Consider the following 16,789-nt stretch of genomic DNA (forward strand, 5'->3'; position numbering starts at 1 on the left):
TGGAACAGTGCTTGAGCTGATTCTGTAGATCTTGTTTTGATAAATATGCATTGTTTAATATATAACAAGTATATCTTCTTTATCTCTTTTCATTATTCATGTTGTATAATCCAAAAAAAAGAGAAGAAGAAAATGATACTAATAGCTAATACAGTAATATAGGAAGTCCAAGTTTTACAAACACAGTTTTGCCGACATTCCAATAAACAGTGTATTATTGTTTTATGTATTCATATGGTTGTTGTGGACACAATGTCCATGTGCTGATTTCGAAATACGTACGATCATCTGACTCTGAGTAATGTTAACATTTATATAACTGGCACTACCTATTTGCAGTACACTCGGACTAAGTACAATGTATACACAGTTTTTTTCTACCGAGGAATGGTTAGGCCCCGTACCCGTATGCAGTGAGGACTAATAACAAGGACAGAAATAGATTTTTAAACCTTCCTTGTTCATTAAACACACACACGTATATCGACTGTGATCTTAGGCTGGTTGGTTACGCTCGGGTACGCATTATAGATTATTGCTCGTCCTATATACTGACCCCTCGGTCTATGTTATATGTACGTAGTCGTTACTCGTCAGGTAGTAGGTACTAGCTGTATCGCCTAGACAGTCAGTTGTATTCTGTTCGCCAGCAGTAGGATCGATACATACCTGGTTACCTCTGTTCCCACATACACATGTACGGATCTGATCTGGTCTAGTACAATCGTTCAAGGAATCCAGTAACACACCATACTGTTACCTGTCATCCGGCTAGATATTCTGTGACCATGGACACCGTGTAACACAATTTTAAAGTGACGGTTGTACTTCCGGTAAAGTAAGATATGGGGATGCTACTACAGTTCGGTTTGCTACTATGGAAGAACTTCACAGTTTCCCGAAGGAGAACGTGTGCCACGGTATTCGAGATAGCCCTACCATTGGCGTTCGCCTTCCTAATGCTTGTCATCCGCTTCCTTTCTGGCACCACGGACCACTCCACGGCGTTCACGTGGGATCCATTTACAGTGAGCGATGTGGGTCTTGCCGTACCCTCCACGACGCGAACCAAAATCTACTACTCCCCTACCTCCACAGCTGTTGACGATGTTATGTCGAAGGTGACCACGGCGTTGAACGGCAATGCTACAGGTATATTTTAATTTAAATATTATCACTGCTGAACATTGAATGATTGCAGCCAAAAGCATCTATATACAGAGATAGAAAGAAAATTCAAGACATAACTGAAAGAAGCAGATTTGTTACTTTATATTTACGTATGATAAATACTCAAAAACACAGCACTGAATTTCAATTTTATTGCGCAGGGTTTTACTTCAATATTGTTTTCTTCATGTATCTAAATTTATCACTGAATCGAACACCGTCTTTTTATCAACTCTATTCGCTTCGTAATAATTGTGTTTTACTTAATACGAGGATCACGTACGTTGTCAATTGCTAATTTGCGTTCCTATGAATCTCGATGTGTTTTCTCTTTGGCATGTTCCTAGCCACGTATATGTATATTTTACTTTCACTTTGACGGTTTTTTGGTTTCCTAGAAAGAATAAAGTTTCTTGTATCTAACAACATTCATAATGAGTACGTCAGCGACAGATCTAGGATATATGTTATGTTGTGAATGTCAGATTGTACCTAAACCAGAAAACGCCCCTCACCTAATAGTTCTGTACTTTTGTAATACAATGCGTTAATCTACTCAATTATAATAATCAAGTGAATCCCCCCCTTTTTTTACAAAATATATATATCTATATTTTAACAAAAATGCAAAAGAAAAATAGTCTTATTTTTTTACCATCCCCTCTGAGATCAACAAAAATATTGGAATGAACATTATATACCTAACAAATTTGACGTGGAATCTAACTCTGTGTTACATTGAGTAACATTAATTAAAAGTATAACAAGTTTTGGAATATCTTTTCGTCAAAAAGTTAAACCACCTCACTGCCTTGAATAAATTTATAACTTTTGTATAAATGATGGCGCTTATCGCCTTTTTTAAAGAAAGAAAATACCTTAGGTATTAGCAGTATTTGTTATTGACTAATTGATGGGAACTAGGTGTCTGTATTTAGTTTGCATACCTGAATGTTGTTGATTTTACGCAGAAAATATTATCAACCATCAAAGTTTGTCAGCAGCGGTAACTTGAACCTTTAAAGTCTATCAGCATTGGTAACTTTGAACCTATAAAATTTGTCAGCAGTGGTAACTTGAACTTTCAAAATTTGCCAGCAGTGGTAACTTAATCCAATACAATTTGCCAGCAGTGGTGACTTAACCCAATACAATTTGTCAGCAGTGGTGACTTAACCCAATACAATTTGTCAGCAGTGGTGACTTGACCCAATACAATTTGCCAGCACTGGTGACTTAACCCAATACAATTTGCCAGCAGTGGTGACTTGACCCAATACAATTTGTCAGCAGTGGTGACTTGACCTAGTACAATTTGCCAGCAGTGGTGACTTGACCCAATACAATTTGTCAGCAGTGGTGACTTGACCCAATACAATTTGCCAGCAGTAGTAACTTGACCCAATACAATTTGCCAGCAGTGGTGACTTAACCCAATATAATTTGCCAGCAGTGGTAACTTGACCCAATACAAGTTGCCAGCAGTGGTGACTTAACCCAATACAATTTGCCAGCAGTGGTAACTTGACCCAATACAAGTTGCCAGCAGTGGTGACTTAACCCAATCCAATTTGCCAGCAGTGGTGACTTGACCCAATACAATTTGCCAGCAGTGGTGACTTAACCCAAAACAATTTGCCAGCAGTGGTGACTTAACCCAATACAATTTGCCAGTAGTGGTGACTTAACCCAATACAATTTGTCAGCAGTGGTAACTTGACCCAATACAATTTGCCAGCAGTGGTGACTTGACCCAATACAAGTTGCCAGCTGTGGTGACTTGACCCAATACAATTTGCCAGCAGTGGTGACCTAACCTAATACAATTTGCCAGCAGTGGTGACTTAACCCAATACAATTTGCCAGCAGTGGTGACTTAACCCAATACAATTTGCCAGCAGTGGTGACTTGACCCAATACAATTTGCCAGCAGTGGTGACTTAAACCTTTAAAATTTGTTAAAAAAATGTTTGTTTGTTTTTAAGATTGATGGAAAGACTCGTATAATCCCGTTTGAAAAGCATTCAAGATTATCAATTGATGTTTTCAGGAAATTATATCAATTTGAGTGATTACAACGGAACCAAAAGCGAGTGGTCTTTAAAGACCAAAGGGGTCTATGAGCCCGTTGACCCCTCCTAACCCAGATATAACGAATTTGTCACCCTGACACTCTTTTATTACATTTTTTCCTGCAATATTGTAAGTCACTTTGTGAGTTTGAGTTGTACGTGACTGCTACTAAAATAGCCCCTAACGAGTTAGGTCTACCGGACATCTTTTAAATAGTTTTTGGCAATTTTTCGGACAAACCACAACTATCTTTGCAATTAGCATCCTACAGGCCCTCTCAGTGCCTGTTTCGGTGAATTTGCTGTCGTTTTAGATTGCGTGAAGGCTATTTTATCCTGTAAATGTGTCGGACGCCATCTTTGTTGCTATGAAGAGAGATTCTAGTTTGAGTTATCTCCCCTCGCACGTGCTTTTATAGACGGCAGAGCGGGGTCTATAGAAATATAGACCCCGGCAAAATATCCAATCAGAAAGAGTGTTTCAAATTAGAAGGGTGACAATAAGTTATATCCTATTTATATATATTTATATGTACCTAGGAAACCTATACAAGCCCGTTGAAGGAACTGAGCGTTAACCCGTGTTGTGTATTAGATAAACCCCCGAAATGTGTGATTTATATAATGATTTGTGTTGGATTACGTTTATTTCCATAGTGACCTCCTACGCCTCGTCAACTCTGTTACGTAACGCATATGACCTGAATTCTGCGTCGGTGTGGGCGGCCGTCGAGTTTGACGAGTCGGCCGACTACACGTCTACCCTTCCTAGTCACGTGAAGTACTCACTGAGGGTAGCGCTGTATGAGAAGGCAAACGAAAAGAAATGGTACACGGACCGGTCTTATCAGTTCTTCCAGGCCCCGGGTTACAGAAACAACGAATCTAAAGCAGGCGAACCATGTGAGTACAAGTATAGTATTTCCAGATTTAGGTTTAAGATTTGAGGGTTTTGACAATTCGTCAAGGAACAATGAATATCTACGATAAGTCAAAGCAGGTTGCCTGCTTTATTATGAATGTTCCTATCAACTATTCGTCGTCACGTTGTATTGTAACGTCATGTTTATCCATCAGGTATCTGTTTTCACGTGGTAAGCTACCATGACGTATCCATCAGGTATCTAATGTCACGTGTTAGTGTTTCATCTTCGCTAGCCAAGTGTTCGCTTCGTATACGAACACTTGGCTAGCGATGATAGTTATGTTTCAGTTATATGTCCATCAAGTATATGTTGTTATGTCGTAAGCTACCATGACGTATATATCAAGTATCTGATGTCACGTGGTAAACTACCAAGAGTTATCCATCAGAATAAACTCTTCGTAGTGTGAGCCGTTTTGACTTTCTTTGAAAGATGAACTGTTATTAATTTTGAAACGACAAAAAGGGTGCCAGATAGTTATATTTGAAATTATAAATATTTGTCGGTCTCTTCTTAACATGTGTCATTGTATGTAACCTAGATGCTTACAAAGATATTTCATAATAATGTGACGGTCAAGTGGTCAAGACTCTGTGTCCAAACTCAACTTGAGAACAACCTAAGGTAGCGTGGTTACCATCACAATATAATGGGTGGGTAGTAGACTCTTGCCTACTACCCAGATACTGACGACTCAGTTGCACCAATTAAACAGCTTGGTTTAATTCTATCAACTTTACTAAGAGACGACTATAATACAGAATCACAGGTACAAAATTGGCCATTTATTAAATATTCAACAATTCATAGAGTACAACAGTTTTCTCACTCACATACAGATTTGGATTATACAACATTTGTAAAACAACTTCCTTAAATACTCCTATTCCATCAGTACTTTCTCACAATAATAAATAGTGCAATATTCTCACCATACAAGCTAACCCAGTTCTCACGTTTAATCAATCTCACAGATAGTTATAACAATCCACTAAATTCTGTCAAGATTATAAAATGGAACAAACCAATCATATATCCGAGTTGAACTATTGAGTCAATAACTAACACTGTTGTGATAAACAATAACAAGATCAGGAGGTATTTGATCTAAGATTAAACAATTGCTCCATAAAGGCTAGCTAGATCTACAGTAATCCTGATAACAATTAAAACCTAGTGTTAATACACTCACCTAACTGTCCTAAGTACTATAACAACGTGATATAAATAGAATAGTTCACACAAGCTCTCAACTCATACAAGTATCTCAATGACGGAATCTATTTAGATAACTAATCAGTCTAATGCTTCATAAAAATCCTTTCATAGCTCATTTTCCGGTCAAACACACGAACGTGAACTCTCATCTACAGCAGAATAGATTACAATAAAATTCTATTATCGGCTGTGGAAATACTGATAAATATTACTATATTCTAAATTCACATTGCTGATTATCGTTATCCATTATACATGTAGCTAGTAATAACATAAGCCTGGTTCCCATTCCATTAGTACTACTGTAACTATTCCGGTACACTAATTGTCTATAAACAGATGTTCCTATAGGGAACGCAATGATATTAATGAACTTGTAAGTCACTCTTTTCCAAGCTTTCGGCCTTAGCCCTTCGTCAGGGATCAAATGTCACTGGACCTCTATGTCACATCCATCTTGACAAACATGTTGAATAACTATGACGTTGATGCTGATGACGTCATAACACTGTTACCATGTACGTCCGACTGTGATGTGTGTGATAGACTCATACACAAGTTCATTAATATTCCGTTACAAGTTACAACCCCCGTCCGTCCCAAATAACCAGAAATACGCTAAAATTCCCATAATAAACCCACAATAAACACGTAACCACACAAAGACTACACCTAACCTAACACTTAAAGACAACACAAGCTCCGGAACTGAGGAAACACCTCTTTGTCCATCGCTAACACACATCTCGACAAAACACAGCAACACACACGGCAGACAAATGGAATTGGTTGGAAATGGCTGGTATTCGCTGGAATACCATCTAACCAGCATTAAAGTTGTTTAAACGTTGTAGAACCGTAATGAATCTCAACAAAACATAAACATAACTCTGAGAACTCACATACCTTTACTGAAATGATCATGAATTACTATGTATCCACACCGGAAGTGATCCAATAGAAAATACGAAACTATACTCCGCCTAGCTCTGCAGCTGTCATAACAAACACAATGGCCACCATCGGTAACATGTGCTTCAGCCCACCGATTACATGACGGTGTTTACAACGGTAATCACCGAGTAAGAAAAGCGTAAATAAATCTAAGTAACGGCTCTCGTTATATTTGGAGGAATCAATTACTTAATAATTTGTAGATTTACGACTAAAATCTGATATAATGCCTTTTTGTCACAATAACTTCTCGTAACAGTATTCCGATATCACAGAGCGCCATGATTCGGCCCTGCAGGAATGCCCGGCCATGTGGGATTTTTAGCAGCCACTTACTAAAATAAGAAACCTCAACGTGCTACCATCCATGACAAAAAGAGTGATTTATATGTATGAATTGATAAAACGTGTTATATAATTATTGTATACTAGGTGTTTTTAATTTAGAAAATATTTAAACTCAAGTTCAAGAATGATGGAAAGACTCGTATAATCCCGCGTGAAAGCATTCAAAATTATCAATTGATGTTTTTCAGGAAATTTAATCAATTTGAGTGATTACAACGGAACTGTAATTACAGTGCTGTAATAATAGCCAACCCTGTCGTAAACTCATTTCAATTTATAAATGATTCATCATAGAATGCAACGGATGGAAATTGTTTTATCAACATGTAAAACAGAGAACGAAAAGGTGCCGGAACACGTACGTCATCTATCAGAGAAACACTGACAGTTACGGTCGATGTACAGTTCAATGTCAATATTTGATGACAAATATCAATACGTCGTGTCAACGATAGACAATATTCAGTGTCTGTACAGACGAGGGCACATGTACGGTTAGATTTGAATTCCTATGGATGGCCAACGTGTTACCTGGATATTAAAATGTGATTGATAAGGCGAAGGGTTATGTACACGTTTGTATATTAAAATGTAATGGTAGTGCATCATGGTTACTACAGGCAACAATGCTTACATGGCGTATCATGACAGATCCGTCTCCCGAGGAATTGATTTTATTCTTATCGATTTACAATATTTCATCTATGCTCAGATATTTAATATATGTTTAAGTGAATAAAACTTTTTCATAAAAGCTTGTTTTAAAGAAATGAAATACGCGGAAAGTGTGTTGCTAGACAAACGATAATTTACGACATCAGTAAAACCCAGGGAATGCCCATTAAATTCTGAAGAAGTGTGTTAGGGGATTAAGAAAATATTTAAAGACTTGTGAAATTTTAAGTTATCATGATGTTGTGATGAACGAGTTTAAAGTTTAAAAACTTTAATGTCATATTTTGCAAGCAGCAAATGCTGATGCAGTTTTAATCAAGGAGACAATCTTTATTTTCATCTAGATAATGTTTTTTTTCGAATCGCGGTCCCTTCAGTCCCAGTACAGGGACGATATGTTTGATGTTGACGATAAGAGGAGGGTCTACAAGCACCTTAAGGTCTCGACGGAGTATAAGTACTGTTCAGTTTCTGTATTTCCGAGAGCCATCCGACTCATAGGTTAAATGTCAAACAACTACATCATGTAGAACATGTAAAAGATATTATTATACAAATATAAATTGATTAAGTGGAGATTGAGCTTACAAAGTACATAAAAACCTATCTCAGTATTATTTGTTCGCTTTTGATACTTGATCCTTGAATCCCTGAATGCCGGGCTGAAATTGCACGAGGTTGATTAGGCGAAACAAATCGAGATTTCTGTTTTAACATCTTCTTATTAAAATGAAAAAGATATTGGAGGTCTGTTACACTTAGTGAGTTGGTCGAGAGTTGAATCAAATCAGAACACATCCTGATGCATGACGTCTGCCAGTTAATACTAGTTTTTAACTCCACTGATAATTTTGAATAGTGTTGTAATACGGAATTCGAAGAGGAAAGATACGGCCGTAAATCTCTTTGAATATATAACTGTTGATTATAGACCCAACAATAGCCAGTGTAATATGTCTGTTGCTAATTAATGCTGGTAGCATTACCGGATAACTCATGGATTGTATTTCGTTGACGTAAATCGCCAGTGTTATTAATGAAGAAATAATTACAAATACACTTAAACAGTAACGCGTAATCTTGACATCTAATACGACAAGACTGCATTTCATCTCTCGTCTATGATAATGCGACTAGGTGTGACGTCATACTCTTGTGACCATGGTGATAGTACCAATGTTCTTCACCTCCGTCGTTTTATATATTATATGTGCGGTCGAATAATAAACGATGTCAGATCGATATGTTAATCTTATCATAACTGTGACGTCATTTTGTAAAGAGTACTATCACAGACTAAGTTAACTACTAAGAGATCTATTTGAGTCAGTGTACAATTCTTGCGAGGTGAAACGCAGATTCTATAACATTGCGATAGGTGTAACCCCTCTTTTTAGATTCCTGAGAGGTCTAACACAGGCTATGTAAATTCCTGAGAGGTCTAACAGAGGCTATGTAAATTCCTGAGAGGTCTAACAGAAGTTATGTAAATTCCGGAGAGGTCTAACAGAGGCTATGAAAATTCCTAAGAGGTCTAACAGAGGCTATGTAAATTCCTGAGAGGTCTAACAGAGGTTATGTAAATTCCTGAGAGGTCTACCAGAGGCTATGTAAATTACCGAGAGGTCTGACAGAGGCTATGTAAATTCCTGAGAGGTCTAACAGAGGCTATTTAAATTACCGAGAGGTCTAACAGAGGCTATGTAAATTCCTGAGAGGTCTAACAGAGGCTATGTAAATTCCTGAGAGGTCTAACAGAGGCTATGTAAATTCCTGAGAGGTCTAACAGAGGCTATGTAAATTCCTGAGAGGTCTAACAGAGGCTATGTAAATTCCTGAGAGGTCTAACAGAGGCTATGTAAATTCCTGAGAGGTCTAACAGAGGCTATGTAAATTCCTGAGAGGTCTAACAGAGGCTATGTAAATTCCTGAGAGGTCTAACAGAGGCTATGTAAATTCCTGAGAGGTCTAACAGAGGCTATGTAAATTCCTGAGAGGTCTAACAGAGGCTATGTAAATTCCTGAGAGGTCTAACAGAGGCTATGTAAATTCCTGAGAGGTCTAACAGAGGCTATGTAAATTCCTGAGAGGTCTAACAGAGGCTATGTAAATTCCTGAGAGGTCTAACAGAGGCTATGTAAATTACCGAGAGGTCTAACAGAGGCTATGTAAATTCCTGAGAGGTCTAATAGAAGCTATGTAAATTCCTGAGAGGTCTAACAGAGGCTATGTAAATTCCTGAGAGGTCTAACAGAGGCTATGTAAATTCCTGAGAGGTCTAACAGAGGCTATTTAAATTACCGAGAGGTCTAACAGAGGCTATGTAAATTCATGAGAGGTCTAATAGAAGCTATGTAAATTCATGAGAGGTCTAACAGAGGCTATGTAAATTCCTGAGAGGTCAAACACAGTTTATGTTTATTACTGAGATGTCAAACACAGGCTATGTAAACATAAAGAAGTCAAACAAGGGCTATTTAAATCCCCGAGAAGTCTAACACAGGCTATGCAAATTCCTAAGGGGTCTAACTCGGGCTTTTTAAATCCCCGAGAGGTCTAACACAGGCTTTGTAAATACCCGAGAGGTTTAAGACAGGCTATGTAAATCACCGAGAACTCCCTAACACAGGCTTTGTAAAATCATTAGAGCCTAACACAGACTATGTAAAATCATTAGAGCCTATCACAGGCTTTGTAAATTAATGCTTTAAGATTAGAAACGTTACTTACATGTTTTGAAGTTGATCAACAATTTCATTTAGCATTACAATCACTGTTTCTTTCTCTGTTCATCTTTAACTGTTTACATGCAATCCATGTTTTGTTGTTTCGGAGCGCCAGTCATGTGTAACTGTTGGCTTTACTCAAATATCCATCTGTTGGATAAGTAGTGGTCTTATGGGTAACCGTTAGATAAATGAATAGGCATCATCTTATCCAATGCCAAACTGTTGAATAAAGCAAATGAAGGTACCCAATGTTTCGCTAGCTGACAAATAAAATTTGTATTTAATCTTTATATTTGCTTATATTGTACTATCTGTCAAGCTCACGGTCAGAATACCCACTCTGTAAATTTGTAAAGTGCTGATTTTATGTGTTGAAGAGCGATGTCGATATATTGGTGAATTTGATTGATTGAAATAAACATTTAGTATTAAGCATGGCGCCAAACACATACTAAGCTACCTCAGTCTAAACTCCGAATAGATCTTCTTTATTCCTTTCTACGTGAATTTTCTGTAGGCTTCCCTGAAATGGTATCCGTGGTTCTACCTATAATCAATGCCAACCTAACCACAGCATTACATTTCAAATGTTGCTTTAGAATTAGAATGACATATCCGCAGTCTAAACAACATTAGTTTGACGGTAAACGGTACCAAAAGGGTTCTGGCAAATTTTCAAAATATCAACAAAACCAACTCTTGAAACATACCACTTAATGTATTTGGGTTCTTACTTAATGGATCGCTATTGTAAGTGGGGATTGTTTTTCTTGTCCTCTCACATATTGCACTGTACTAAGTACGGTATTGGATACTGTTAATGTAGTAAACATGTTATTGTAGACTTACACGATTATTATGTTTTGATTATACAATGTACTACATTACAATTTTTTGGGTAAATATACCAATGCCTGGAAATGGAGTTTTATGATTTGGTATTGACAAAAAATACCCCTCTGTTTCAGAATCTTAAAATGAAATCTTCTAAACACCTGTTTCAGACTACGAAGAGACAGGGTTTCTGGCGCTGCAGTATGCCATTGACAAAGCCATAATAGACAAAAAGGCTCCTTCGAACACCCTGGGCACCACATACAACATACAGCTCAAGAAAATGGCCTACCCGACGTTCGTGGAGGACGGCCTGACAGCCACCCTGTCTTCAATTATGCCCCTGTTCCTCATGTTGTCCTTTATCGTTACTGTATTCACGGCCACTAAAAACATCGTCCAGGAAAAGGAGACCAAAATCAAGGTAAACAAAGCAACTGACTCGTTCACACTTTTTTTGGAAATTAGCCAGACAGCATATATTATGTCAAATCTTCATTTTCTACAGGCAAACTGGTAATATACCCTTTCATTGTATTCCGTCTTTGCGTATTGCAGAGTTATCTTCTCTTGGGAACAGGTATTGATTGTTACGTCATTGATTTGTGCGAGAAAATTACGTCGTTTTCTCAAAAATTGATGACGTTACTCTCACAAACAAGTGACGTAACAATCAATACCTGCTCCCAAGAGAAGATAACTCTGCAATACGCAAAGACGGAATTGTCAATCTTACACAAGCTTCGTAATAGCTGTCACACAATTCTTCTGGTTTTTTTATAGAGCCCTGTCATGTACAGCACTGTTATTAGATGCAATTACAATGCAATGGCCTCTATACAACCGTTTTTTTGTAAACAAGAGTATGCATGACGTTGATGCAATCAGAGATATATGGTTTTATCACATAAGGTACTGTGTTATCCAGTGAATATATTCATGTCATTATTTTTGGCGTATTAACCCATGTAATATGACCTTTCAGCCCTGTGATTGGTTGTAAGTTTCGATTGGTTTAATTGTGACTCCATGCATCGGACAAGTACATGACGTCACAGACTTACTCACTGGAGTCAAAATGGCGGCTTTTTACATTTCAAAGTTGCATGGAAATTGTCGTTTTACACGAATAAATGCCACAAATCTTGATTATGTTATAAAAAGGATCTTAATCTCGTTTTCAATTTATGTGTAATTTATGAAACTCGTAACGAATTTTTCAAAATTTATCTCTTTGTGTACATGTGTGAGTTCATTTACAACGTGTCTCCTTGTTGATTGTTTATAGGAGTCGATGAAGTTGGTGGGGTAGAGCCCGAATATGTACTTGATTTCAAAATATTGTGTTGGTTTGTTTACAGGAGTCGATGAAGCTGATGGGGATGAGCCCCACCATGTACTGGCTGTCTTGGTTCACCAAACTGTTTATCTACCTGTTTGTCATCTGCTTCCTGTTTGCACTGCTGTTCGGGGTCAAGGCCGGCGATAATGGCAGTGTTCTGCAGGCTTCCCAACCTTCCCTCATCTTTGTATTTCTTCTTCTCTTCGGCATCTCAATCATCGCCTTCTGCTTCATGATGGCGACTATATTCAAGAGAGGTAATATTCATTTGAGCGAACTCGCACTTTGCCATAAATCTAATCAGTGACTATATTGCCATACGTTTCATCCTGTTAAATGAACATACCAATGAAGATAGCATTCGAAGTTCTGCAAGTTGCCTTGACGCCTCTTTTGACTTCAGTATGCGTCATCGTGTAGGAGATCTTGGCAGAATATAGTGTACTGTATACTCCTTGCTTAATTGAATAATCATGAAAAATATCAGTATTCTGTGATACTTTTGAAATATACATAAGATTCAACAGGAAAACTATTAAATATCCGTAAGTGTTATTATATACGAATTATGAAGACAAATCTTCTGTCGCTATGAATGAAATGATTTTGCATTTAAACCGAGAAGAAATACATGTTCGGTGTGATGATTGTGTCTCCTAGCCACGTCGGCGGCGTTCGCGGCGGGGATCCTCTACTTCCTGTTCTACATGCCACAGTTCTTTCTGGGTCGGTCCTATGACACGCTCGGCAAGGGGGAAAAGGTGGCCATCTCCCTGCTCAACCTCATGGCCATGTCGTTTGGGGTCACCACCATCACCCTGTACGAAGGCACAGGTTAGTTTTATTTTACACATCGTAAGATTTGGCTGAAACAGTAGGTCAATAGGCGTACTATTTCATTTCTACATAACTTTAATGCGATCAAAACGTTTAAGTTGGTTTGGCATTTACAGTCCATGTGAATAACAGAACGTTGCAGGCAAAGCATATAATGTGCGCTAGCATTACCATTTTGGAGTATTTCAATATAATAGAAATTAAAGTCTGCTTTATATAATTTAGCATATGGTTCAAGTAAGTGTATGTATCGTGTATGTTTTTGCTATGAATAGAACAGCCATCTTCTATGGAGAGTGAGTGGTATCTAACATTACATTCATGTCGTTATAATAATGGTATTTTCAACACGTGCGCCATGGCATTTACAGTCTTTATGAATGCCATTATAACTTTGTTGGGCTATGTTATGTCAGTGCCATGGAATGGTAAATGTAATGGTGTAATTGCATGGTCATGTCTCTTCAGTTCGTGTTGCCGTCTTTTCGAGTCAACGTTTGATTCAGATTTAAACTTTTTGTTTTGGCGCTGAAGTAATGTTTCTTTGTCACCGTTATACTAAAGGTGCTGGTGCGCAATGGTCTAACTTCCACCAACCTGCCACTGTGGACGACAATTACTCACTAGGGGACGCCATTGGCATGCTCGTGCTGGACAGCCTAATCTACTTTCTAGTGGCCTGGTATTTGGAGAACGTCCGTCCTGGGGAATTCGGAATTCCCAAACCGCTTTACTTTCCGTTCACGGTACGGCAGTCATCTTTCGTCGATTTTCTTAGTTTCTATCGTGATAAAAATGGAAGTTTTTCATTTTCAAAAATACAACGATCGGTCATTAGTCAGTATGAGTCTGTTTGTGTATGCATTTGCATAATTTTCCAACTTTCGATGGGTCGAGTTTCAACTCATTTTCAGGAGTAAGTATATATCAGTAATGTAGACGTAAATAAGATAGAAAGAAGCATAAACGACTTAATACATTCGTTAGCCTCCTGCTTCTCAGCCCCCTAATTATCCCAAGGTTAGCGATAATGGAAATCGCCGCATTATATTTTGTATACATTTAACAATGTATAAAAAATGATGCCTTAAGAATAGTAGATTCTGTATATATTCTGACAGTTATGTATAAACATGTTTTGCTAATTACCATAATGTACCTTCTAACTTCTAACATCGGTCTAGTACCGATATATATATCTATGTTGCTAGACATTTCCCTAGATAAAAGTCCCAATTCAAAAGAACTCGTTTTGATGTGCACTAATTAATCGCCGTTACACAGAAAACCTACTGGTGCGGTGCCACGGCTGAGACGGAGATGCTACAGGTCTCTCTTGACAATAAAGACAAGGACAAATTTGAGCCCGACCCCGCGGACCTTCGTGCTGGTATCAACATCAGCCATCTGCGTAAGGTAGGTTCTGTAGTTTGTTATCGCTGTTGTAATGTTCTGACTAGTGCACTTAATTTAACTCCTTATGTGATGGTAAAACTTGGACTGGGATATAAACTGTAGGATAATATGCTTTGACATTTTCTATAATAAATATGAAAGGTATTTTGTTCGTAACTGTATAGGTATTCGGCAGCGGCAAGGAGAAGAAGGTAGCTGTAGCCGACACCTCCCTTAACATGTACGAGAATCAAATAACAGTGTTGCTGGGCCACAACGGGGCAGGAAAGACTACCACTATGTCTATGATTACAGGTACGTGAAACTCATGCGCACCCATATACCACCGTAGGTATGTTTATATGAACGTGTAACTCACGTGTGCCCATCTACAGCCATAAACATGTTAACATGTACGAGTAACCCACATATACCAGGTACCCATATACCACCATAACTATGTTTACATGTACGAGTTACGTACGCGCACCCATACACAACCATGTCTAACAAAACATATCAGTATTTACTTATGAAAGACTGCAATGTAATTATTCTGTATTTGCTGAAAAGGTAATATTTTCCCCTTTAGGTTTTATACCGCCTACTAGTGGGACGGCCATAATTAACGGTAGTGACATACGAAAGGACATAGATGGCGTTCGGAGTAGCCTCGGACTTTGCCCACAGCACAACATCCTATATGACAACATGACTGTAGAGGAGCACCTGTGGTTCTTTGCAAAGGTAAGATTAATATATTCTGTGGATGTAGCATCCCTGAGGTAAGACAATTATATTTCTGTTGTAAATGTTGCTGATGTGTGGAACATGTCAAGAAAGTGTATGTCGGCATGAATTGCTGCCTGAACACCAATGAACTAATTTGTCTTTGCATTCTAGTTGAAGGGATGTCCATCAGATCAGGTCAAAAAAGAAGTGGACGATATTATTGAGGTGATGGGAATAGAAGCAAAACGACATCGCCTGTCGTCAACACTTTCCGGGGGACAAAAGAGGAAACTTTCTGTTGGCATTGCCCTCATCGGTAATACAAAGGTACGTATTTTGAAACACAAACATATTGTATCTCTCTATTTGCAGATCAATTGTGGTTTCTACATAACAGAAACATTTGACAGCCCTGATCGAAATAGCACTGAATGGCCTCTTAAAGGTGAGCAGGTAGCAACCGATGAGGCAGGCAAGAAAAGTTCTAGGGTAATAATGCATTGTGTATTGCATTGATGGTACAAGATGGAACCTTATATTTAATTGCCTGACATGGTATGTATACCTACAGTACCCCCCCCCCCCCCCCCCCCCCCCCGGTATGTAATGATACTTTTAAGCCCAATATTAAACAGTGATATGTTATAACCTTTACCTCAATGAAATAGTCAACCAAGACGACTAAATTGTATCAATGGTAACAACAGGTGGTTATACTTGACGAACCTACCTCGGGAATGGATCCGGCCGCGCGCAGGGAGACATGGGAAATCCTCCGGAAGTACAAAGAAGGTCGAACCATCCTACTGTCAACCCACTTCATGGACGAAGCCGATCTCCTTGGCGACAGAATCGCTATTATGTCCGACGGGGTCATCAAGTGCTGCGGGACTTCATTGTTCCTTAAGAAGTCTTACGGTAAGCTTTATGATTCTCCTGTTATCGTTCATACCGAACAGGACTCATTGGTGTGGTCCATATGGCGTAATCCTATTGATAAGTGTTTTGATGCTTTAACAGGTTCGTTATGACAGGAAGATAGCTCATGAAACTCTTAAATAATGCATGACGCGATACATGACTGCCAGGTTTATTACACACTATAGTTCGTCGTTGCTGCAAAAGTGTACAATTAGAACAGAAAGTGGATAGCTATCAGTCCTACATTACAAATAGTATTTTAGAACTATTGCAAGGTGGCCAGCATTATACTATGTTAGTAGCAATATATTAATGTATTCAGACAATTATAATTGGAGAGACTCACTTTCATTTGAAAGCTAACGATATATTCCAGGCGCTGGCTATCACCTGGTCACCGTAAAGACAAAGGACTGTGATGTATCCAAGGTGACCAGCCTCATACAGAGTCACATTCCTAAGGCCTTCGTGGAAAGTGATATAAGTGCAGAGTTGTCGTTTCTGTTGCCATTCGACGAGTCTGCAAAATTCGTGAAACTGTTCGAAGAACTGGAGGTCAAAGCGTCGTCACTGGGACTCAGCAGTTTTGGTATATCCGCCACTACAATGGAGGAGGTGTTCCTGAAGTAAGTATAC

The 16,789-nt window shown here is 38.4% G+C and overlaps 1 protein-coding gene across 1 annotated transcript in view; it reads left to right on the plus strand.

The window, feature by feature from the left end:
• Positions 1-507: 507 nt before the first annotated feature.
• The window catches only part of LOC110448848 (ATP-binding cassette sub-family A member 3-like), a 28,317-nt gene continuing 12,035 nt past the window's right edge, over positions 508-16,789 (plus strand). Inside the window, exons 1-12 of the mRNA XM_021495319.1 lie at positions 508-1,152; positions 3,900-4,145; positions 11,097-11,350; positions 12,288-12,525; positions 12,929-13,102; positions 13,670-13,851; positions 14,390-14,521; positions 14,686-14,815; positions 15,093-15,247; positions 15,404-15,559; positions 15,940-16,150; positions 16,530-16,779. Of these exons, the coding sequence (XP_021350994.1) occupies positions 846-1,152; positions 3,900-4,145; positions 11,097-11,350; positions 12,288-12,525; positions 12,929-13,102; positions 13,670-13,851; positions 14,390-14,521; positions 14,686-14,815; positions 15,093-15,247; positions 15,404-15,559; positions 15,940-16,150; positions 16,530-16,779 (2,435 nt within the window). The 5' untranslated portion in view covers positions 508-845. The remainder of the gene's footprint in view (positions 1,153-3,899; positions 4,146-11,096; positions 11,351-12,287; positions 12,526-12,928; positions 13,103-13,669; positions 13,852-14,389; positions 14,522-14,685; positions 14,816-15,092; positions 15,248-15,403; positions 15,560-15,939; positions 16,151-16,529; positions 16,780-16,789) is intronic.

Source organism: Mizuhopecten yessoensis, unplaced genomic scaffold, assembly GCF_002113885.1.
Source record: "Mizuhopecten yessoensis strain PY_sf001 unplaced genomic scaffold, ASM211388v2 scaffold4359, whole genome shotgun sequence".
In the NCBI taxonomy this organism is placed as follows: Eukaryota; Metazoa; Mollusca; class Bivalvia; order Pectinida; family Pectinidae; genus Mizuhopecten; species Mizuhopecten yessoensis.